The 23,658-nt window shown below is 43.1% G+C and overlaps 1 protein-coding gene across 5 annotated transcripts in view; it reads right to left on the reverse strand.

Annotated features, from left to right (window-relative positions):
• Positions 1-23,658, reverse strand: part of NETO1 (neuropilin and tolloid like 1) — a 149,252-nt gene that overhangs the window by 104,185 nt on the left and 21,409 nt on the right. For all 5 annotated transcript variants that reach the window (XR_009555671.1, XM_060244069.1, XM_060244070.1 and 2 more), the window contains exon 4: positions 21,220-21,468. Coding sequence is in view for 4 of the 5 variants with exons in the window: in XM_060244069.1 (XP_060100052.1) it covers positions 21,220-21,468 (249 nt within the window). In the remaining variant the exon portion in view is untranslated. The remainder of the gene's footprint in view (positions 1-21,219; positions 21,469-23,658) is intronic.

The raw sequence follows: 23,658 nt of genomic DNA on the forward strand, positions 1-23,658 counted from the left end.
ATGGTGGGCTAAACCATAGCCTGATCTGAAACCTATATTCTTCACCAGTGATAGGAAACCTGTCTTTGACTTACACATACTGCTGAGTGAGGGTACAGAGACACACAGAAATAGTCAGAGACCTAAATTTGAGCTCCACAATGATAAACCTGTCTGAAACAATAAAGGGGAGATAGGGTAGAGGATGATATTTGAGGCTTCCTTACCATTGGCATTAAAAAGAAAATATACACTTAGAAGATGCAAAGGATCTGATAATCTCTCTATACAAGGAAAACTGCTGATTTAGAATCTAAGTAACATATGACCTTATATTTAAAAACACTACTTTGGGGAGGGAGGGTTGAGGGGAGAAGCATTATGCTCAGCCTCACCAGTTCTCATAAAATAAGGAAGGTCTGTTTATAAGCAAAACCAAATGGGAAGCCAACCCGCTCCATCCACTCTGGTTGTGCAATTCATCATCATGGTCATGAAATCAGTACAAATAAATTACCAATTTGCTAAAACACAGAAATACATATAGGCAGGCTTCGGATTCAGTGGGAGCTCACAGGAGCACAGCTCCTGAACGTTTCTGAGAGTTCCACCTCCTTGTCCATTGAACAGTAGGTGCAGCTGCATAACAATCCCTGGATGAGCTCCACCACCTATTTTTCTACAAAACGACCCCTGCATATAGGCAAATGCTATCTTTGAATTTACTGTTCTGAAGATAATATCAATAAATTATCTGATATCTCATTTGTTGTTAAACAGAATCATTGATATATAGCTTAATTTTGTAAAACCTAGTCTGCTCTTTTAAGTATATTGTATCTCTCCCCCCCCTGCCCCCCCCCCGCCAACCTCTATCCAGGCTCTGACACTGGAAGAATTCAGCCAGCTAGGAGAAAGTGCAGGAACAAATGGAGCACGGTTTGATATGGGGTAAATATGGCTTTAGGTGCCCTTGCCTGGCATTCCATTTTTGTAAAAACACAGACTCACTTCTCAGGCCCATGTTGGGGTTCTAGAGATGGAGGGAAAAAATAGCTCATGCCAGTTCATACCTCTGCATGTCCATACCATGACTAAGAATTTTAATTCCTCTGGAACAGGAAGGTTGAAAATTGGAAGGAACATTCCCTTGGGAAAGTACAGTGCCTGAATATTGCATCCCAGTTGGGAGTGGAGGGAGGATAAACTGGGCACTGCATCAGTCATTGAACTAATGAAAACCACAACCGAAACTTTTTCATACCTCTACTGTTCACATCACACATCTGATATATCATGTAAAGTAAACCAGCAGTTTCTAGGACACAGCTGGCGTGAGATTTCCATAAGAGACATCAGCTAAACATTTAAGAGATCTTTGATCAGACTGTGCAACACTAAGGCAAGAAGAAACCTGACTATTTCTGCAGAACCTTTGCCTCTCCTCATTATTGTCTATCCATGCCTTAAAGAATTTATCAGTTGTTTCTTTTCAAACAACTACTTACTGAAACTGCAGTTTTCTAGTTTATCCCTGAACAGACCATTATGTGAACAAATGCACATTATACCTTGGGCTGGCACATGCTTTTAAGTAGTTTTGCTAGTTGCTGGTAAACTTATAAGTAGTTTTTTGATGCTGAGTTCATATTATCAGTCTTGTCTATACGTATTCACATACTAGGTTCAACAATGAAGGGCTATTTTTCACCCAGCATATTCAGTGCTTTTTCATTTTTTTTAAAAAAGGTGCCAATATTCATATACAAGGCTGCCCTCATTTTTACCTATTTCCCCTTTCCATTGCAGATTTCCACTAGGCTGTGCCTGAGGGAAGACTAGATGTGATGGCCTCCTTGTGACAGATTTCTCATGTAGCTGTTTCAGCACTTGAAAAGGCATGGGGCAGAAGACAAGGGCACCATATTGCAGGCCCAATCATGATCAGGCCCTCGCAGCATTTTTAAATGACTTTCAAATAGTGGTGGTGGCCTCATGTTGGCATGAGGAGGACATCTAATTTGGCTCTGAGGTTCCATTAACCCACAGGAACAGCATTTCAGAGGCCTCAGCAGGCTGCAGCAGAAGTGGTAGATCACATCTGCCCTCTCTTAAGGAAAAGGTACTTGATTTTTTCTTACAGCATGGTCAGATATAAGCCATTGTCTGTCAGTTGTTACAATGACCCTGTAAAATAGATCAGTATTATTATCTACAGCATATAAACTGCCGTCTGAGATTGAAAAGCTGTGGCTTGCTGAACCTGAGGCTACTTGTGAGTTCAAAGCAGTGGTGATAGTGGAACTGGGGACAGACATTCTGATTTTATTTCTACTTGCCTGTCCAAATGTGCACTAAACTCTTTTATTGTTTACTTGCTGCCCCCTTCAAAGGTGCCACTGAGTACTATAACACACTCTCAAAAAGGCCTGAGGATATGTATAGGGAATTCAATGGTGAAGAAACACCAGAAGAATCATAGAGGACAAAAATGGTCAACTGCTGCCCTATAGGTTACATTTAGTCCCAGCCAAGACTTACTCTAAGTCTGCCTCCAACCTATACCTGGGCAGAAATATCTGTGATCCCAGCCAGGCAGGCATCCCTTCTAGAAGAGAGGGACTTTGGTTCAGTTTCACAACAAAAGGGATCAGCATTGTCCACAGTTAAAATGCCATGCGAGAGACTTATACATCCCTTTTGAGCCAGTATTGAAACCCTCCCAGTATGCAACAAAAAGAGTCCTTTGTTAACATTTTCTCCCAGGCTGAAAAAGCTGGGCATCACTTGCTGATTTGAGAAAACATTTCTCTTTGTTAAGACTTATGGTATTAAGTGGAGAATACTGAAAACATCAGAAGCAAATCTTCTCAAGGGAAATCACCAGGCACAGGAAACCAGATTTTTTTATTAAAAAAAATCCTCTACTCTCAGTTGTGGTTTCTGAAATATTCTAAGTGTTACAAAAGCAAAAAGAGATTTGTTTCTCTAACAAAATGCCCACAGACCAATAGCCAAGAGATCTGTCCAAACCATGACAATTGTGTTAAACCGACCATATATCAGTTAGAAGACAGAAACACATTAATAAATGAAACAGATTCCCCAGAATGGATGTAATGGAAACATAAGAAAGTTTATAACCCTCAAATCCTTAATCCCCCAGTCCTAAACAAATGTTAGATTTAGAAATGCAAATAGAAACAAAAAAATACAAACATTTCAAATATGCCAAATGTCATACAGCAAGTCAAATTGAACAGAAGAATAAATGGGCTAGTTGGAAAGAGCCACAATGGGATATGGTGATCATGATGTTAAGAGATAGTGGCAATTTTAATTACCCATTTCCAAGCAGTCATTCTTACTACTTCAGACTTTGCTCATTGGATCTGCAGGATGAACGTTTTGGTCTGCATATATTAAGAACAGCTATACCTTTCCTTTTAATTTACTAATTTGCTCAGCTTTTTAACAAGACCAATGTTGATGTTTCTTGAAGATGTGCAGCTCTGTCTGTTCCCACAATCAGCAGTATTAGACTCAAGACAGTATTTAGCATTCTTGTTATAGCTAAGAGACAAAGAATATCTAAATGTATTCTTCACACTCATGTGAACAGTATTGTCCCAGTATTCTCCAAGGACTTCTGATTTTCATACTACTGAGAGGGCTCTCACAGCAGCTGCCCTTTCAAGGACAACCTCTGCCAGAGCTATGGCTGACCCAAGGCCATGCCAGCAGGTGCAAGTGGAGGAGTGGGGAATCAAACCCGGTTCTCCCAGATAAGAGTACGTACACTTAACCACTATACACTATATACATATTCAAAAATCAGCATTAAAAAGTGTATAGTGAATGATTGACATGATGATGCATACCATTCTGAATCATCCTGTAAATAGTGTGAATGCCTAAAAACTTTAATTTGTCTTTTGCTTCAGTGGTAATTCAGATTCCCCAGGAGGATTGCCTTGCAGCAGCAAGGTACATTTTCAAATGAGTCTGAAGCAGTTCTGTTTAGCATCTCAACTATTATGTGCAGTAAGTAATATAAGATGAAGAATGTTCTTTGAATTCATTCTGGGAGGCAAAATAATTAAATTTGTTCATCTACAGTAACTAGAATTGTGCCCTAAACATATTTTTCTGAAGTCATTCTATTAATTCTAGAAGAATTTGGGTACAGTTAACTATGCATAGGATTATAAACCCAAACACAGACTTGTTAAAATGTAGGACTGAATCCAAACATCCACAGGCAGAACTCTGTTCATGGAATGGGTCTTTCTTGACTTGCCCTTAGAGCTTCTCTTTCCAGAGTATACAAGAGGCTGTTTCTGACAAGGGGGAGCCTCAGGAGCACCATGAGATGCAGCATAGAGAGCTAGGGTTGCAAAGTTCAATTCAAGAAATATCTGGCGACTTTGGGGGTGGAGTCAGGAGACTTTGGGGGTGGAGTCAGGAGACATTGGAGGTGGAGCCAGGAGCAAGGTTGTGACAAGCATAATTGAACTCCAAAGTCTCAGAGCGGTCACAATCTCCTTTACCTCCTCCCCCCACAACAGAGATGAGGTAGGTGGGGATGAGAGAGCTTTTTAGAACAACTGCCCTTTCAAGGACAACTCCTACAAAAGCTATGGCTGACCCAAGGTCATTCCAGCAGGTGCAAGTGGAGGAGTGGGGAATCAAACCCGGTTTTCCCAGATAAGAGTCTGCACATTTAACCACTACACCAAACTGGCTCTCCTATGTTGCACAGGAAATAATGAAGGATAGGGGCACCTTCTTTTGCGGCTCATAGAATTGGATCCCCTGGTCCAATCTTTTTGAAACTTAGAGGGTATTTTGAGGAGTGGCATTGGGTACTATGCTGCAGATTTGGTGCCTCTACCTCAAAATAAACAGTCCCCCCCCCCCGAGTCCCAGATACCTGCAGATCAATTTTTCATTATACCCTATGGGAATCATTCTCCATAGGGAATAATGGCGTGCCCAGCAGACATTTCCCTCCCCTCCCCCCGCTTTCTGATGACCCTGAAGTGGGGAGAGGGCATTCAAACCAGGGGTTCTCCTGCTCCCACCTGTGGATTGGCATCCCTCTAGAGAGCTAAAATTTGATGGCAAATCCACAGAAATCACCGATCCTCCCTTGGGTAAGCAGAAAGATAATGTGAGAGATCCTATTCCTGAGCAACAGCATTACGAAGAGTCAGATTTACTACAATGGATAGAATGTATTATTTTCCTAGAACACTGTCAATCAAGGAAAAGAAAATGAAGGGAGTGATCCCTACTCATTATTGTAAGGTAAAAGTAGTTCCCTGTGCAAACAATGAGTCATTATTGACCCATGGGGTGACATCACATCACAACATTTTCTTGCCAGACTCTGTTACAGGGTGGTTTGTCGTTGCCTTCCCCAGTCATCTACACTTTACCCCCAGTAAGCTTACCAACCTCATAAGGATGGAAGGCTGAGTAAACCTTGAGCTGGCTGCCTGAACTCAGCTTCTGCCAAGATTGAACTCTGGTCATGAGAAGAGCATGGACTGCAGCATACCACCCTGCAGCACTGGGCTCATACTCATTATTGTACTAATACTTTAATATTAATCTATAATAGGGGTAGACAAACTGTGGCTTGGCACGTCTCTCTTTAAATCACTTCTCCAAGCCAAGCCCGCTGGCAGCTTGTAGAATGCATTTAAAGTTGCTTTCTTTCCACCTCTCACCATCTATTTCCTTCCTTCCTTCCTTCCTTCCTTCCTTCCTTCCTTCCTTCCTTCCTTCCTTCCTTCCTTCCTTCCTTCCTTCCTTCCTTCCTTCCTTCCTTCCTTCCTTCCTTCCTTCCTTCCTTCCTGACTCTTGAACATCTGATGTTCATGTCTTGTGGCTCTCAAGAATCTGCCAATTGTTCTATGTGGCTCTTTCATTAAGCAAGTTTGGCCACCTCTAATCTATAATATAATAAAAGCCCTTTTGCCTTGGCAAAACTAAGCAACCTGATTGGTTGGGACTGGGTGGAACTGTGGTGCATCAACCTTTGGCCCACCAAACTATCAATCAAGAGTACTTGCATGCCATTAGTTGAGTCTGCTCCTCTCTCCCGCCTAAATGGCTGTTGCTAGCCAGCAAAGTTGATTCTGTCAGTAAAAGGAAATCAACCTTAGTTCTGGCAATTACTGGCTTTCCCTATTCTCCCACTGGCTAAGTCACCTGTTGCACTGATTCACAGAAGAAAGAAAGAAACCTTTCCCTCGAATGGCTGAGGGAGGGAGGAGGAAGGAAACAGCATGAGAAAGGCTTCCCTTGATTGAATGAGGACTCCTCCCTATCCTTCTCCAGAAAGGAGAAAAAATGGCATCCTATGGCAAAAGACCAGATACAGAGAGAGATACAAAGGAAAAGTGAGACACAGAAAGAGATTGAAATGCTGTGCTTAAGACCAACAACGTTATCAGAGACAGACTGTTGGTTTGAAAGGTATCACTCTGAGGCAGAACTCATTGGGGCCAGTACTGACTACACCTGCCAGTTCCAGGTTGGTGGGAAATTCCTGGAAATTGTGTGGTGAAGTTTGAGAAGGGCATAGGAGATAGGGCTTCAGAGTGGGGTCTGCCAGTCCCAGGTTCTTGCTGTGGAAGCTGACTGGTGATTTTGGATCAGTCACAGACTTCCAGCCAAACCTGACTCACAGGGTTGTTGTTCAGATCAAAAGAGGGGAGAGAGGAGAATGATGTGAGCTGCTTTGGTTCCCCTCCCCATGGAGAAAGACTGTCCTTTTCCTATGTAGAGGCTGCAGGGAGGGGGAAGGTGATGGAAAGCTGAAGTCAGAGGGGCAGATAAGGGAAGGAGATAGGGTTGCCAACTCCAGGTTAGGAAATTCCTGGATATTTAAGGGGTGGTGCCTGGAGAGGTGGAGTTTGGAAAGGCATGGGACCTCAGACAGGTACAATGACATTTCCTCCTGGGGAACCACTGTTGCCAGTTCCCAGGTGAGGGCTGGGGATCACTCAGATTTATAACTGCTCTTTAGATGGCAGAGATCAGCTTTTCTTGACGTGGGGGGAGTCAGTGCCTTGGGTGGGTAGAAATACATCAAGGAGGGGCACTCACCCAGAGCCTCTTTCTAGAGCCCATTGTATTTTTCTCCACAATGGGCCTTATTCCTAGTACTTTATATTCTGGTTGGGCCTGGGAAAGAGCTCTCAAACCTAAACAGTAGCAGCTTAAAATGGGTTCTGCCAAAGACATTGCTGCTATCACCTTTCACCATCCCTTCCAAGGTACTGAGAACATTGTGGCGAACATGTTTGGCAGGCAAGCATACCATTTTCAACAACCACAATAACTCATCTTCTCATCTCATAGCCATCCAACTTAAACAGTATGCTGAACAGCTTAGCAGCTGCACATTAGCTATGATAGTAAAATTTCATTTCCTTCTGCCTTGCAGCCACTTTTGACAATGGAGAGCAGATGAAATCCTGTTTCCCCAGGGGTCATGGCTGAGTGGGGTGGGTAAATAACAACAAGGAGAGGGAAAACTACAACTCTGCTAGGGCTGTGTAAAAATTTGCATGTACAAAGGGCTGTGGATTCCAACACACAGGCAGCAATTAACAATCAGATAGAGGAAACCCTAAACTTTTATAAATGACTATTTTTATTCATGCTACATTTAATCAGAGCATGACAAGGCAGCAATAAAAGGTGGTAGTGAGGGGTTAATACGCACAGAATGTGTATGAAAACTATTCCAGGAAATAGTTACACTGCTTGTTAGGAACCCAAACTCACTGAACAATCAGCTCCCAACTCACAACAGGTAAGCAGGATGACAACCGATCTGATTTTTTGAGCAACTCTATCCAAAAGGAGATACTCACCCATCATGAACAACAAGCTGATTCCTGAGGACAGTTTGTGTGGAGCCTATTTTCTGGATGACATTCCACACATGCATTTGGCCAGGGATCATTTTGTAGAAAAATAGGTGGCAGAGCTTATTACCATAACTCATTAGCATATGCTGCCACCACCCCCTAGCCAAAAGCAACCCGATGCAAGAAAGGAGACCCCCGGGCGAGCAAGGCCTGCTTGGGCTAGCTAGAGATCCTAGCAGGCCTCACTTGCCTGGGGCTCTTCTGGGCCGCCCCACACCCATTCAAAAGGCTAGCAAGCCACCTGCCGCCCAAAATCACATAAGAAGTTGAAAAGGGGTGGCACAGGCTTCTCCAGGGGTTAGTGAGGGCTGCTGGGGGTGTGGCAAAGCCCCTGGTGGCTGGTTGGCTGCCCACTCTCCTAATCCAGGGATTGTTATGCAGCTGCATCTACTATTCAATGGATAAGGTATGTGGGGAGGAAGAGGGGAGACCCTCAGCAAGGTTCAGGAGCTGTGCTTCTGTGAGCTCCTGCTGAATCTGAGGCCTGCATAGTGCACATGAACCCTCCTACATATCCCTGCGGCCTCACTGTGGTCTGAAGCTGTTTAAATGAAGAGTGGACAAAAACAGCCAGTCATACAATAGTAAACATTGTGTTGTTCTTTTTTTAAAAAAAAAAGTTTTACTATCTATCTATCTAATCAGATTTGTATCCTGCCCTTCCCTTATGGGCTCAGGGTGGCTAAGACCTATTTGGAGTTAATGTTAACATTTAAAAAAAAAATATCCAAGCAATACAAAATCTTTTTTTTTCTCAGATTGCTACACAGTCCAAAATATTTGCCTAAATTAAGCATCATACAAAACATATTGGAAAAATATAGCACGTGATGGGGAAAGCTTGGGGACTTGGAATGTAGAAAATAATTAATTTGTAATATGAAAACTTGCACAAATTTATAAATTGAATATACATGTTCTTGGACAGTCTGATCTGAGATCACTAAGACTGTTCACAATAACTCTGGAACTACATTAAAATTCATATTCTGCTTCGCAACACTGTGAAACAATTACAGATTCTACCCCAGTACAGCAGATGTCAGAGATGCACAAGTGATTGACTGTTGCTTTGATAGCAGTATAGTGATGCTCCATCATGAAACATTCTACACCCTTTAGGTCAGGCTGATGCTCTTTCTTGTAACAAATGCAGAGGGAGGAGTCTGACCTAGTAAATATTTGTCAGCCATTGCCTCACTACGTCAGGTACCAAATACCATGGAAACGACAGCTTCCTAAAGCTATACAAACAAACAGAAATAATGCTTTGGTCTTCTGAAAATACGTTCAAGGGTTGTCTACTAGATATCATACCTCAGACTAATGCAGATGCAACACCAGTTAGCTGACACATCAGGCTTCTCCAAGCTAAGTATTGGTATCGAAGACTTGTAAATAATGGTCTGGGATTTGTTTATTACTCAGACAAAATGGGCCATGAACTAGAGACAAGCAGAACTAGTACATGACACTTCAAGGTATGTTGATTGAATGTGTGGGTGGATTCATTTCTGAACTCCTGAATTAGCATTGCTAGCCTCCAGGTCAGGACTGGAGTTCTCTCAGAATTGCAACTGATCCCTAGACTATGGAATCAGTTCCCCTGGAGAAACTGGCAGCTTTGGAGGATGGGATCCATCACACCACATCCCTGATGAACTCTCTCCCCAAACTTTGCCTTTCCGAGACCCTGCTCCCAAATATCCATGAATTTCGAGCTCCCTAGTCAGTGTCCCAAATGAACCATTTTAAAATGTATTTCAGCTGTTTTATACCATAAATGTTAATGTTGTAATGTTTAACTTTCTGATGGAACCCGCCCTGAGCCCGCCTTGCAGGAAGGGCAGGATATATAAATCAAAATAAATACATAACTAAAGAAAGAAATACAAATCAGCAGGGTTTGGGTTTTTTTGTAGAAATAGCCCAGCAGGAACTGATGTGCATGTTAGGCCTCACCCCCTGACATCACCATTGCTTCACACTGGGCTCTTTGTAGAAAATGCCCAACTGGAACTTATTTGCATATTAGGCCACACCCGCTGACACCAAGCCAGCTGGAACTGCGTTCCTGCTCTAAAGGAAAGGAAAGGAAAGGTCCCCTGTGCAACACCAGTCGTTTCTGACTCAGGGGTGATGTTGCTTTCACAACATTTTCACGGCAGACTTTTTACGGGGTGGTTTGCCATTGCCATCTACTCTTTCTCCCAAGCAAGCTGGGTACTCATTTTACCGACCTCGGAAGGATGGAAGACTGAGTCAACCTTGAGCCGGCTACCTGAAAACCCAGCTTCTGCCAGGGATTGAACTCAGGTCGTGAGGAGAGCTTAGGACTGCAGTACTGCAGCTTTAACACTCTGCGCCACGGGGCTCTTTCCTTTTCAGCTCTTGATGTAAAACCCAGGTTTCTTCTGCAGGTATGAAACACAAAGGCCCCCAAAGTCAATTTGCTTCCATGTCTAGAAGCAGTGCATCAACAAACACACCTTTCTCAAACATCCAGCCTGAAAAGAAGGCTAACAAAAAGACAGGAAAGAGAGGGAAAAATAACTTCCCCAAGTTTATGAAAATTTGCCTTCTCTCTCTCTCTAAACATTCTCTTTATTTCAAACTGGTAGGTTTTGATTGTGTTCCTCTTAGTGAAGGTAATTTCTGATCAGACCAGGGCAACCAAGAGCAGACTGGGGGAGAAAATTTCCAAGGCCCAAGTAAGCTGGAGGTCCCCTGAAGACAGTATCATGCTCCAATCAGGGAATGCATTTACATTATTCGGCCCCGCACAGGCCGCGCCGCAAAGCGGCTGCGCGCCACAGGGCCGCTTTTTGCCTCCCTGGAAGGAGGGGAGGCTGCGCTTGAGCTTCCCTCCATCGGGAGTGGCAGTCAGGCAGAGCGTCGGGGCTATTTGTAGCCTCGACCCCACCCTCCCAGCTCAGTCGCGTTGCCGCTCTCGGCCCATCCACCCACCCTGTGTAGTACAGGTTTGACCAGTCGTCTTATTAGGGGCCAGGTAGGAATTATTCATCTCACCTGATTGGCCTGTGGTGGGGTGTTTTTTCGCCTACCTTGTACTACCGACAGTGGTGTGGATATTAGGTAAAGGGTGGGGTTTAATTTTGGTCACTTGGCAGAAGGTGCAAGGGGTTTATACCTTGCAGGTGAGCACCCAGGCAGCTGCACCTGTTCGTGCAGTCGATACGCAGGAGCGGCAGATGGGCTTTACGGCTCAATGCTGTATAATGCGGATTGTATTCATGCCTCCTCCTAAATTCGCCTCCTTCTGGGTATCAGGGCAGAAGTTTAGGGGAGGGTTTTGGCCTGGCCGGCCTGGCATTAGCCAGAATCTTATGGCTCGTGCTGGGGGCAGGGTGACTCGCCCTTCGTGGGACTTGGCGGGGTCTGAGGAAGACCCCAGGGCTTGTCCCACCGCAGGTTGCCCTTGCCGTGTTAGTTGTGTTAATTAAATAAAGTGGCCCGTTTCCCCAACATTCTGTGTCAGCCTCTTTATTCCGACTAGGGGGGCAATTACGTTTTTAAAAACTTTTAATGTAGTTCTGTACTGCAGCCAGAGGAGTGCAGGGAAGGCATAGCTCAATAAGCAGAAATTTTCTGACTGCTGGCTGGGCCTTTTTGTAATGATTACTTGGATGCTGAAGGAACCCCTTACTTCTCAGACCCTGCTAAATATGCTTCAGCTAGTATAGCAGCAAAACCTTTGTTAACATTATAAACAGAACGGAGGAGTTACTATTTACCCATAAACTATCAAAGCAGTAAAAGGATGCCCCTCTCCACCCTTTAAGTGCATGATAAAAAAGTAAAGGTAGTCTTCTGTGCAAGCATCAGTCATTACTGACCCATGGGGTGACGTTACATCAGGACGTTTTCTTGGCATACTTTTATTGGGTGGTTTGCCATTGCCTTCCACAGTCATCTACACTTTGCCCCTAGCATGCATGATAGTAGACAATTAATCTTCCTTAGTGTTAATAAATGAGGAACAGAAGTTAGAATTCACTTTACCAACTAGCATGGTGATCTGGAGACAGGCAAGGCCAGGATATTCTAATTCCTTTCATTTTGGACCCTGGAATTCCCACAATCATCCTGAAGCTGGTGGCCAATTCTAAGATTCCTAGTTTTATTTTTGGATGAATTATGCCTGCCACAAATAGTCAGACACACGGACATGCAGATTTGTTTGCTGTTATAGACGCCTGGTAACAGCCAGCCAAGTGACATCTTTTTTTTTATATGATATTTGGTTTGGATCAGGGTCATGTGGGGGGTGGGACAGATTTAATCTTTCTTGGGGGGGGAGGAGTGGTGATTCTTGGCCCAAAATCAAATTAAATCCCAGTACAGTCATATTTGTCCACATTCTCATAAAATGTGCAATATTTATTGGTTGTACAAACATTATAAAACTGTTTTGGGACTAGATGCATATGTATATAAAAAAAAACAGACATCATTTCTAAGAGAGACATTTTGGGAATCTGAAGCACAAAAAGCAACAAAAATTCCCAGTTGCTCAGCAGCATCTTTAGAAGCATACACATTTATGTATGCTACATGACTTTCTAAAATGATACCTCCTATCCTCCCATGGCTCATGTGTTGCAATCCAAATACATATTTCTATTTCCAATGACAGACAATACCGTTGACAATGTGAGGCATTGCTGACTGACATTTACATCAATGAAGCCAAATAGAAACACAGATGGTTTCCACCAACTGATGAAATTGAACATAATAATGTGCCATCTGAGTCCACGGCGTTGCAGATTCCAAGAGGGAGAAACCAAAATAAAAAGAAATCTGATTATTCCAGATGAATAAGAGTGATCAGCTTAGAGCACAGCCTCTCTGTCTGGATCTCTGTCTGCTGCACGACAAAAATTGACTCACTGCAGAAAATGACTCTGAGCAACAGATGCCCTCCAACCATCTGTCTATGCAGACAAGAGAAAACTGAATTCCATGCCATTAGGGAGAAACTTGTTGAAACAAGACTTTTCTAAGTGCCCTCACCAATGGGCCACTTTCCCAGACTAGAGGTCATTTTAAGACATAATCCAGCACATTATTTTCTTCTAGCGTTGACAACCAAGGGAACTACACGCTGCCAAGGATAACTTCAGCATTAGAAAACAGACTGACATCGTGCAATTGTTTGCTATTATTCAGCTCAAAATCCATTCAAAAATGCAATCTTAATCTTCTTGGCTGTCTTTCAAAAGGAAAAGTAATAATCAGTTTTGACAAGTTGTTTACATACCTGTCAATAAATAAACAGCACAGACCCCTGCTTTACATCCTCACCAGACCTAAATGCCATTCTGCAGTATCATAGCTCTCCTATGCTTGCAACTTAAAAGAAAAGGGGGAAAGATTTCCCAAATAAGACATTGAGTGTCATGTAAAATGACTTCTCAACACTTCACAGACTGGGGTATATAAGTATATGAATCAGAGCAAAGTCAGACAAACTGACCCAGGTTCACAAAAAGTACAACTCTCAGAGAAACCACGAAGAAGAAAAATATTGCTTACTCCCATCATGTTATTTTCTATCTTATTATGAAACTGCATGCAGGAAGACAGCATTTAGTAGCTAAACTGCTTGCAGCCAGAGAGTATATGTGCTGTGTGAGCAATCTTAGCGCTGGAACCTGTACAGAAACCCCATTTTTATGAAGACAGGGAATTTAAAAACAATTTAGACTGTTTTGTAGAGAGGGGGTTTAAAGATGACATATAAGCATTTTAAGTATTATTGGGATGCACTCCTTAAGTATGCTTGTGGGTAGAGTTGTCAAGTCCCCCCTGGCCACTGGCAGGAGATGAGGGGGAAGGGTTGCCAGATCCAGGCTGGGACACTCCTGGAGAGTTGAAGATGGAACCTGGGAAGGACAAGGACCTCAGTGGGGTACAATGTCACAGAATCCACCTTCCCAAACATCCATTTTCTCCAAGGGAACTAATCTTTGTAGTCTAAAGATGAGCTGTAATTCCAGGATTGGCATACCTACATGTGGGGAAGACCCCCTTTAGGAGAACTTAAAATGGTCTAGCTTTCAGCTTTAAGTTGGAGTGTTCCAACCCATTTGTGCCTAGATGGAGGGGGAAAGGATGATTCTGGACAGCTGAGCTCAGCATTGACTGTCTGTCTTCCAGGTGACTCTCAAGCAGCCTTCTGCAGCCCCACACACATGGGGCTAGCAGCAGTACCAGAAGGAAGAGGAGGAGGAGAAAGAAGAAGATGATGATGATATTGGATTTATATCCCACCCTCCACTCCAAATCTCAGAGTCTCAGAGCAGTTCACAATCTCCTCTCCCACAAGAAACACCCCGTGATGTGGGAGTGGCTGAGAGAGCTCTCATAGAAGCTGCCCTTTTAAGGACAACTCTGGCGAGAGCCATGACTGACCCAAAGCCATTCCAGCAGCTGCAAGTGGAGGAGTGGGGAATCAAACCCAGTTCTCCCAGATAAGAATCCATGCACTTAACCACTACACCAAACTGTGTGTGTGTGGCGGGGAGTGGGCAGTACAGCCAGGACTTTTTTCCTGAAAAAAAAGTGCTGGGACTTTCATGAGGGAAATGCAGGAGAAACACACAAGTTTCAGGATTCCTTCTCCCATCTCTGATTATTCCCATTAATGCTTGGGGGAGAGGAGACTCATGGGGGAATCCTATCTCCCTTCATAAAAGTTCCAGACCCCACCACCCACCTTTAGCTGGTAGCAACTGTGCCAGGAAGCTGCTCTGAGCTTGGCAAGGATCCCAGTGTCTTCTGCTGCCACAAACAGGCCCTCCCAGAGTCCTCTCCCATGGTGCTTGGGCTCAGAGCTGCTCCTAGGGTGCTCCACCTTGGTGCCTAGGCTTGGAGTGCTCTGCCACAATGCCCAGTCCCAGAGGCTTTCCTACCATCTACTGCTACCACGGCCAGGCAAAGAGCTGCTCCTTCATCCACAGCCACCTAGGGTTGCCAAGTTCAATTCAAGAAATATCTGGGGACTTTGGTGGTGGAGCCAGGAGCAAGGGTGTGATAAGCATAATTGAACTCCAAAGGGAGTTCTGGCCATCACATTTAAAGAGACTGCACACCTTTTAAATGCCTTCCCTCCACTGGAAAGAATGAAGGATAGGGGCACCTTCTTTTGGGGCTCATAGAATTGGACTCCCTGGTCCAATCCTTTTGAAACTTGGAGAGTATTTTGGGAAGAGGCACTGAATGCTATGCTGGAAATTTGGTGCCTTTAACTCAAAAAACAGCCCCCTCAGAGCCCCAGATACCCGCAGATCAATTATCCATTATTTTCTATGGGAATCAGTGGACATTTCCCTCCCCACTGCTTTCTGATGACCCTGAAGCAGGGGTAGGGCCTCCAAACCTGGGGATCCCCTGCCCCCACGTAGGGATTGGCAACCCCATGGGTGGCTAATAGTATGATGATATTGGATTTATATCCTGCCCTATACTCTGAATCTCAGAGTGGTCACAATCTCCTTTACCTCCCCACACCAAACACCCTGTGAGGTAGGTGGGGCTAAGAGAGCTTTTACAGCAGCTGCCCTTTCAAGGACAACTCCTATGAAAGCTATGGCTGACCCAAGGCCATTCCAGCAGATACAAGTGGAGGAGTGAGGAATCAAACCTAGTTCTCCCAGATAAGAGTCCACACACTTAAAAACTACACCAAACTGACTTTCATATATACTGTTTGCATTGCTGGCTGTTGGTGTTTAGGCATTGCCTGGGGAACATACTACAGGTTGTACAGGGTAGGATCCCTGCATGACCATTAAGAGGAGTCCCCTAAAAGGGCTGGAGGGGTCAGGGTGAACATCACCCAACCATAGGGCTGATGCATTGATCATGCCCCCCAGGAGGACAATGATAGGTAAGAATAGTGGTTTCTACCACTTACAGCCCTATTACTGTATCTCTTGCCTTGGTCCCCACAGGTGATTTGGGGAAGATGCTGACAGCAGTTGGGGTGTAAACCACACCTGTTGTTCCTAACCTATGTTGTACCAATCAGCAAAAGTTGCAGCCTGATTTTCCTCAGCACAGAGCTTCTAAGTCATCATTCCCCTTCCCCACTACATGCACAACAAGGTAACTCACTTATATTCCCAAATATTTAAGTGTAGATATATGAATCACGGGGTGACTACTTCAGTGTAACATTGAAGCAACAGATCAAACCATCTGCCTCTGTCTGTTCCATTCCAACCTGGGTCCAATTGGCACTGCTATACTAGGAAGTCTGGCTACTTAAATAACACCGAAATTGTTGTGTAGATTCCCACAATTCATTGTAAGAAATATGGCTGGATCCAAAAAAAAAAAAGGAAAAAAAAGCTTCAGTTCCCTGCTCTTATTGCTTCATGGGTAAGATACTGCACAGCAAGGTTAACTCCTTATCCAATTCATTATGGTGGGGCGGGGGGAGGACTGTCACTTGGTCCAACCCAGCTTCAAGTGGTTGGGGTTTCTCCGCCTTACCTACTGGCTTGGTACCTGGGGATCTCTTGCATCTGTACTACATTGCGTCTGAAATCCAGTGACTAATTTTTTTTACAGTGTTTTCCATGTGGTAAGGCAAGAGCTATAGATGCACCCTTCACCATGGTATTCACAGGATGAAAGGAACGGCTCCTGCCTTTTCCAGGCTTTGATCTCTCACAATGAATACTGCAGGCATCATGTTCATTAAGATATCTGTTCCTTAGCTGTTACTGGTGTTAACTAGCTTAGCAATATGAGGGTGATTGCCAATTACTGCTATTGTGAATGGTCTCCGTACATTTCTTGATTACATTTGAATGTCATGTAATTGCATTTCAACCTGTAATTCTTGCATTCCATGGCCCATTGACCTGCTGTTTGATTTGTTTTTCATACCTTACATATAGACTGTCTGCCTAGTAAGGAACAAACCACATTGCATCAGATGAAGTGGGCTCTAATTCCCAAAAGGTTTTATTTTTTCTAGAATGAAAATTTACCAGTCTCTAAAGGTGCTACAGAGAGGGAAGCAGGCATGATATAGTCTGATCTTGACAGATCTCAGAAGCAAAGCAGGGTTAGTAACTGGAAGGGAGACCACCAAGAAAGACTCTGCAGAGGAAGGCAATGATGCCTCTGCTTCTGACTTGCCTTGAAAGCCTCTTGCTGGGGTTGCCATAAATCAGCTGCAACTAGAAGACACAAAGGTGCCACAAGCCTCCTATTTATTTATCTGTCTTCAGACATGCAGGCACAACTTACTGTAGATATGTATCCATATATGGGAACTCCCCATGATTCCCGTCGTAACTTCAAAGAGCTTTATTCTCCCTCATGAATACAAAGGAATGGAAAACAAAAAACAAAAAAAACCACCCAATTTGGGATATTTCTGCCTCACACTAGAAAGCCTATAAAACTTTCTCATTATACAGTCCATCAGAAGAGCAACTAGTCCAAACTTCGTGTCACTGGAAGCAATATCCAGAATCCCTTCTTACTGGATGGTCGCTATCATTCTTGTAGTGCTTTCAGGAGCTGTCTGATTGTCTTTGGCACAAATTCTGCCTGACCAAATAGTTCCAATGCCTCTGGGCCATTCCTGCACTTATTTAGTTGCTATGAGGTCACAGCTGTGGATGTTCACTCAGATATTAATCAAACCCGTAACTGGGACACCTTTATTCAGTAATATATTTAATCAAAACTGAAAAATTAATGACAGTATGATTTAGAAATCTTTACATGTCTGCCAGTGTCTGTCTAACTTAAAGGTTACAAAGAAGGGGGAAGGTGAAAGTGACTCAGCAGATATGTAATGACAGGTACATCACTAGCTAGCAAAATTATACAGGTCTTCTTGAAGGGTATTTGAATAATAGGTCTGTCTTTCCAAAATATTTTCCCCAATAGCTTTACGGTAACACTGGCTGGGGAAGGGTTTTGAATCTAGTTAAACTATGTTTATTTGAATATTTCAGGAGCAACTGTTTTGCCTTCATTCCTTGAGGGAGATAGCAGCAAACAAGGGCTTAATTCAAGAGGGGGTATATTAATTGCAGATCACTTGACAGATTGCAGTCTTTATAGGACTGTCAACCTGCCTTGCCCACTGTACAGAATTACACATTACTGAAGAGAAGTAACAATAAACTTGCTCCATGAGAATATCCAAAGAAAATGTCCAGCAGAGCTTTTTTTGAGCAGGAATGCACAGGAATGCAGTTCCGGTTGGCTTGGTGTCAGGGTGTGTGGCTAATATGCAACTGAGTTCCTGCTGGACTTCTACAAAAAGCCCTGTGTGAAACAATGGTGACATCAGGGGTGTGGCCTAACATGTAAACGAGTTCCTCCTGGGCTTTTTCTACAAAAAAAAGCCCTGCAGCTCACCAATACAGATGTGAAACATAGTAAGCTTTAAAAATGCAAAACTATCACATTTAGAGAAAATTATTCACATCTGATAATTCATTTTGACACATAAAATTCCCTGTATCCAACTTTTCCCAACGGTTCAGGTTGTAGAGTACTATTATGTGTCTCAGAATTTTCAGCCAGAACATTCTCACGCTCTGCCTGACCTGCCAGCTAGTTCTGATTTTGTTCAGTGGTGTCTGGATTTGTGCAGTACAGCTCCTTAACAGTTAATTGATCCTTAAACAGCTGCCAATCTAATGCAACCTCTCTTTTTTGTTCTCATGTTTTCAACAACAGTAGAAATACCCAATGCAGGAAAGGCATCCTGCCATAACAGGGTGTCTTACATTCCTTTCTTTCTCTTTCTCTGTCATTTGTATCTTCTTCCCATTTCCCCCTCTTTTGGCTGGGATCCACACACAGATCACAGAGAGCTCAGAATTGTATACAAAGAGATTTAAAGGGTGCTCACATCTTGTTAAAGTTGCCTAAATGGCATAATTGGAACAGAACAAGCAGTTTTCATCTGAGCTGCCTGCTGGTCCGGGAAGATGTCCTCAAAAACAGTGAGGCACCTGGTCTGGCAGCCATTTTCTTATTAGAACTGGCCTACCTAGGGAGGTGAGTTGCTCAAAAAGTATGGACAAACTCTCACCACCTGGCTCTAAGCCCTGCTGGAGCTGCTCCCTCTCTCTCTCTGTGTTGCAATCAACAACAGAGAGAGGCTTCAGTACCTCTGTGGTCACTTTCCATAAAAGAATCCCCATAGTTAGGTGCTAAAAACTGCGTGTAATGTGTAGATCAAATCTTTGGGAAATAAGGAATCATTATGACACAAAACAAATGAAGGGATCTGGGTGGTGGTTCTCCAAGCTGCATTCCCACCTGAACCCATACCCTGCATTCTTATCATGTTAAATATAAAGCATGCTAAATATGAAGCCTTCCTGATAATGTTTTATTTACTATGTATGTATTATTTGTGCCCACTCTGCCAAGCTACATGTTTCAGGGCTGCCTTGCCCAGTGTCTATCCTTGGCTATTCTGCATGTACCTTGGAAATGTTTTTTGTCTGAAATTTGGCAGGAAGTGTCCCTTTGGTGAAAGGGATAACGTCTGAGAATTTTACTCTCATTGGGTGAAGAGAAAAAGTTAAGTTTCTTTTTGCCCCTATTTTCTTCAAGGAGCCCAGTGCAGCATACAAAGTTCTCCCTTCCTGTCTTTTATCTTCAATGTATAGAAGGTTAAACTTAGATAAACTGAGTTGGATTCTGAGCATCTGTTCCACCAACCTTATTGCATCCCAAGGTTACTTTCATATTATGAGAGACTTTTCCACCAACAGAAGACCCTTTTGCATTGACAAAGGCTCCCTAGGTTGGAAGAAGGTAGTGCCACCACTAACAGGTCCAAGTTCATAAAAATGGGCTTTCAGTTTGAGTGAATGAGGATTTGAATCCAGGTTTCCCCACCTAACACCCAACATCTTATCCACAGCACCACATTAGTTCTCAAGGATCTCTGAGTACAGAATTTACATATAGTAAAAATTAGTCTGGATGAAGTAACATGAATTACACAAGACTATGTGTTTTATAATCCCACAGATACTTAATAGAAATTACTAGTGAATTGACAAGAAGGCATAAATTATCTCAGCAGCACTTCTCAAGTCAAGTAATCATAGATACAAGGGGGTTTTTTCCCTTTCTTTCATACATCCCTAAGGCTTACTGAATTCCACCAAAGACTTGGGTGGCTGCTGCAGTACAGTTTGACTGCAGTCACAAATTAACAGAAACTTACCCTCCTCAAATATTATAATCAGAAAGGAAATATTTCATTACAAACATGACTGCAGATCTCCATTTTGCCTTCATAAATTAAACCAGACAACTTGACAAATGACTTAATTGGACCACTGCAATTAAGATTAGGAAAACCTTTCATGGAAGAGCTTAATTGAATGCATGCTAGTCACTAGATCTCAGCAAAACAACTCTCACTTTGTTCTGACAGAGAGAAGGGCGGGGGGGGGGGAATTCTGCACTTTACAAGTTATAGTGTTCAAAAGCAAGAGAAGTGTCTAAGGAAAAATCAAAAACATTTTTATTGATAATATATAAAAGTTGATGTTATACTGAGTATATAAAAGATAGAATAGAGATAGATAGATGATAGATATCGGATGCTCAAGATTTATCAATCAATGAGCTTCTAACGGTACAAAGGAAAGGAATGGATGATGATGATAGAGAGAGACAGAGACAAACAGACAGACAGACAGCTTATTTCTACTTTTCCAGTATCAGACATAGCAATGCTATAGGAGATTAACTGCATGAAACCATTAGGTGAATTCCAGTGACTCACTGATGATACCAATTCACATGGTGACAAACTTACATACATTCTCCCCACTGACAACTGCTACTTGCACACAACAAATATACTATTGTGATGAAAACCTGCATGTGGTAAAAGCTTCAGACACCTGTAGTATTGTGTGATAGTAATGTTCACTGCATGGAAAACATGGCTACATTATCCAACCCATTCATTGCTACCCAAGGCAACTGATTACAGTATTTTTAAAAACCATTATAAACCACTCTCCATAGCAATAAACCCAGATGGTAGATGGAGAAATACACTATAGAAAACAGCATGCATTAATTTTGTGAGAAGGGGCTAATTCATTTTTGGGGGGGGAAATACATCTTACTCTTTCTATGGCATCTTAATATCTTTTAAGTTGCAGACTTCTAAATTTAAAACATTTCTCCCATGCCATTATTGTATAGTATCACCAAATCCAAACACTAAGTTAGAACAGCTTGTACTCACCAGGCGTGAAATTGTATCGTGCAGAAAATCCCAGAGATTCAAGTTCACCATCAGCAAAAAATTTAATCCACAGGAATCTGCCACTGGATTTTATTTTTGGTGGATTTTGTTCTCCACAGAAACGACCAATGATGGGGGAAAAGCCAAAAGGTCCATCCCGCACTTCGATGTGATCAAATTTACACTCCCAAGAAGGCTCTATAGAATATTTTTCATCAAAATGTAATTCAATACATTGTCTTGGGGCAGCTGGAAATTAAAACAAAGCCATTGGTCAGTTTTCAGCTCTAAGTTTATTTTCTTTCAAATGCAGTGTTCATTTCCCAATTATCCTACACACCATTTTGGATTTTCCAGAAGTGATTGGATTTGCAGTAGACAAAAGACATCCATCCATCCATCCATCCATCCATCCATCCATCCATCCATCCATCCATCCATCCATCTATCTATCTATCTATCTATCTATCTATCTATCTATCTATCTATCTATCTATCTATCTATCTATCTATCTATCTATCTATCTATCTATCGATCTAATCTTATCTTATCTTATCTTATCTTATCTTATCTTATCTATTATTTTCAATTTATAGCCCACTTTTTCCCAAATGTACCCTGAGCGGGTAACAACGGTCAATAATACAAGGTTAAAATCTGATACTTATAATAAAACAATGTGCAATATAAAAGCAATATAACAGTCTAAAAACAAACGCCAGTTCTGCAGTTGGTGGTATCAGTTGCCCACTCCTTCCACACTCCGTCCCCCAGCTGGTATGAGATAAATGGGTCAACAGAGTTATTTCATCAGTGCCCCTGCAGCAGGGAGGCCACAGAATAACAAAATGTCCACCGCCTCAATTAAATGCCTGGCTCTGTCTTACAGACTCTGAGGAACTGCAATGGGAGTTTGTTCCACCAGGTAGGGAATGCCCAGAGAATGCCCTGGCCCAGGCTGAGACTAAATGGACTTCTTTTGGGCCAGGGATTACCAGCAGATGTTGGCCCATGGAGTGTAAGGCTCTCCAGGGGGTATACAGGAAGAGGTGTTCTTGCAGATATGCTGGCCCCCGGCCGTTCAGGGCTTTGAAAGTCAGAACCAAAGCCTTGAACCAGATTTGGTACTCAATTGATAGCCAGTGCAGCTAGCAGAGCACTGGTTGCATGCACGCCTTTATAGGCACTGCAGCAAGCAGGTGCCCAGCAACATTCTGCACCAGTTGGAGTTGCCAGATCAGATTCAAGGGCAAGCCCAGTAATCTAGTCTGGAAGTGACTGTTGCATGGATCACTGTGGTCATATCCTGAATGGATAGATAGGGACCAGTTGTTTTGTCTGCTGTAGATAGTAGAAGGCAGACCTGGCTACTGCAGTGACCTAGGCCTCCATAGACAATGAGGCATACAGATCACCCCAAAGCTCCGAAGCCTTGCCAATGGTTGGGAACCTTATTCCCGTACCTGTTCCCATACCTGTTCTGCCCCAGGCCAGACACAGGACCTCCATCTTAGATTGATTTAGTTCATTTCCTTTCACATTGGGTGTGATTAGATAGGCAGGTTGTGGTGGTAGCCTCTTGCATCTGGAAAAGCCATTTGAGTTTGTGCCACTGCACCACAATCAGATGGGTGCTCAGTTGGCATCAAAACAGCATGGGCCCGTGATTGGCCATTCACATTGCTAAAGGATCCATGGGGAATGATGGCCCATGGTTCATTAACCATACCCACCACATACTGAACTGCATTTTCACACTCACTGCCCATCTCTATTAATAACTGGCTCAAGACCTATCTTCAGGGTTTCCTGGCTGTAAGTAGTGTCTTTTGAGTAAGCAGGGTGGTGGTGGTTGCTGCTATATAAAGTGTTTGTCAGAATCCCTGGCTTGTTCTTCCTGCATAATTTCTAATGCAGAGGTCCCCAACATAATGCTCATGGGCATCATGGTGCCTTCCAACATCTTTCCTGAAAACTGCAAAGTATTCTAGAAAGTGAGTGGGGTCAGATGGGGCTTTTGATTGGTCCCTGAAGATACTACAGTACTGATCTTATTTTACTTATTTATTTCAAAAAGAAAAGAAAGAAAAAAGGATGAGGGAAAATATTCAAAATTCAGCAACTAAATAGAATTTAGAAAAAGAAAAAGTACCTATAGAGGCAAAAAAAACCCCACTATCGTGGCAAATCTACACATAAGTTTCTAGAAAATATTTCCAAATATCTAAAAATAAGTTCATACACCAGGGCCAGTATGTGGGAGTAGGTGAGGTAGGCAGCCACCTAGGGCACCACCTCGCTGCAGGGGTGGGCGCCCCTTCCCCATCCCCGCTTGCACTGACCCTGACTCTGCCACATTCTTTCTTTGCTCCCATCACTTGGAGTGAAGAAAGAACGAGGCAGCCCTTGCTCAGCTCCCTCTGAAGCAGGCAGGGGGC

The sequence above is a fragment of the Heteronotia binoei genome, chromosome 7, assembly GCF_032191835.1.
Source record: "Heteronotia binoei isolate CCM8104 ecotype False Entrance Well chromosome 7, APGP_CSIRO_Hbin_v1, whole genome shotgun sequence".
Classification (NCBI taxonomy): domain Eukaryota; kingdom Metazoa; phylum Chordata; class Lepidosauria; order Squamata; family Gekkonidae; genus Heteronotia; species Heteronotia binoei.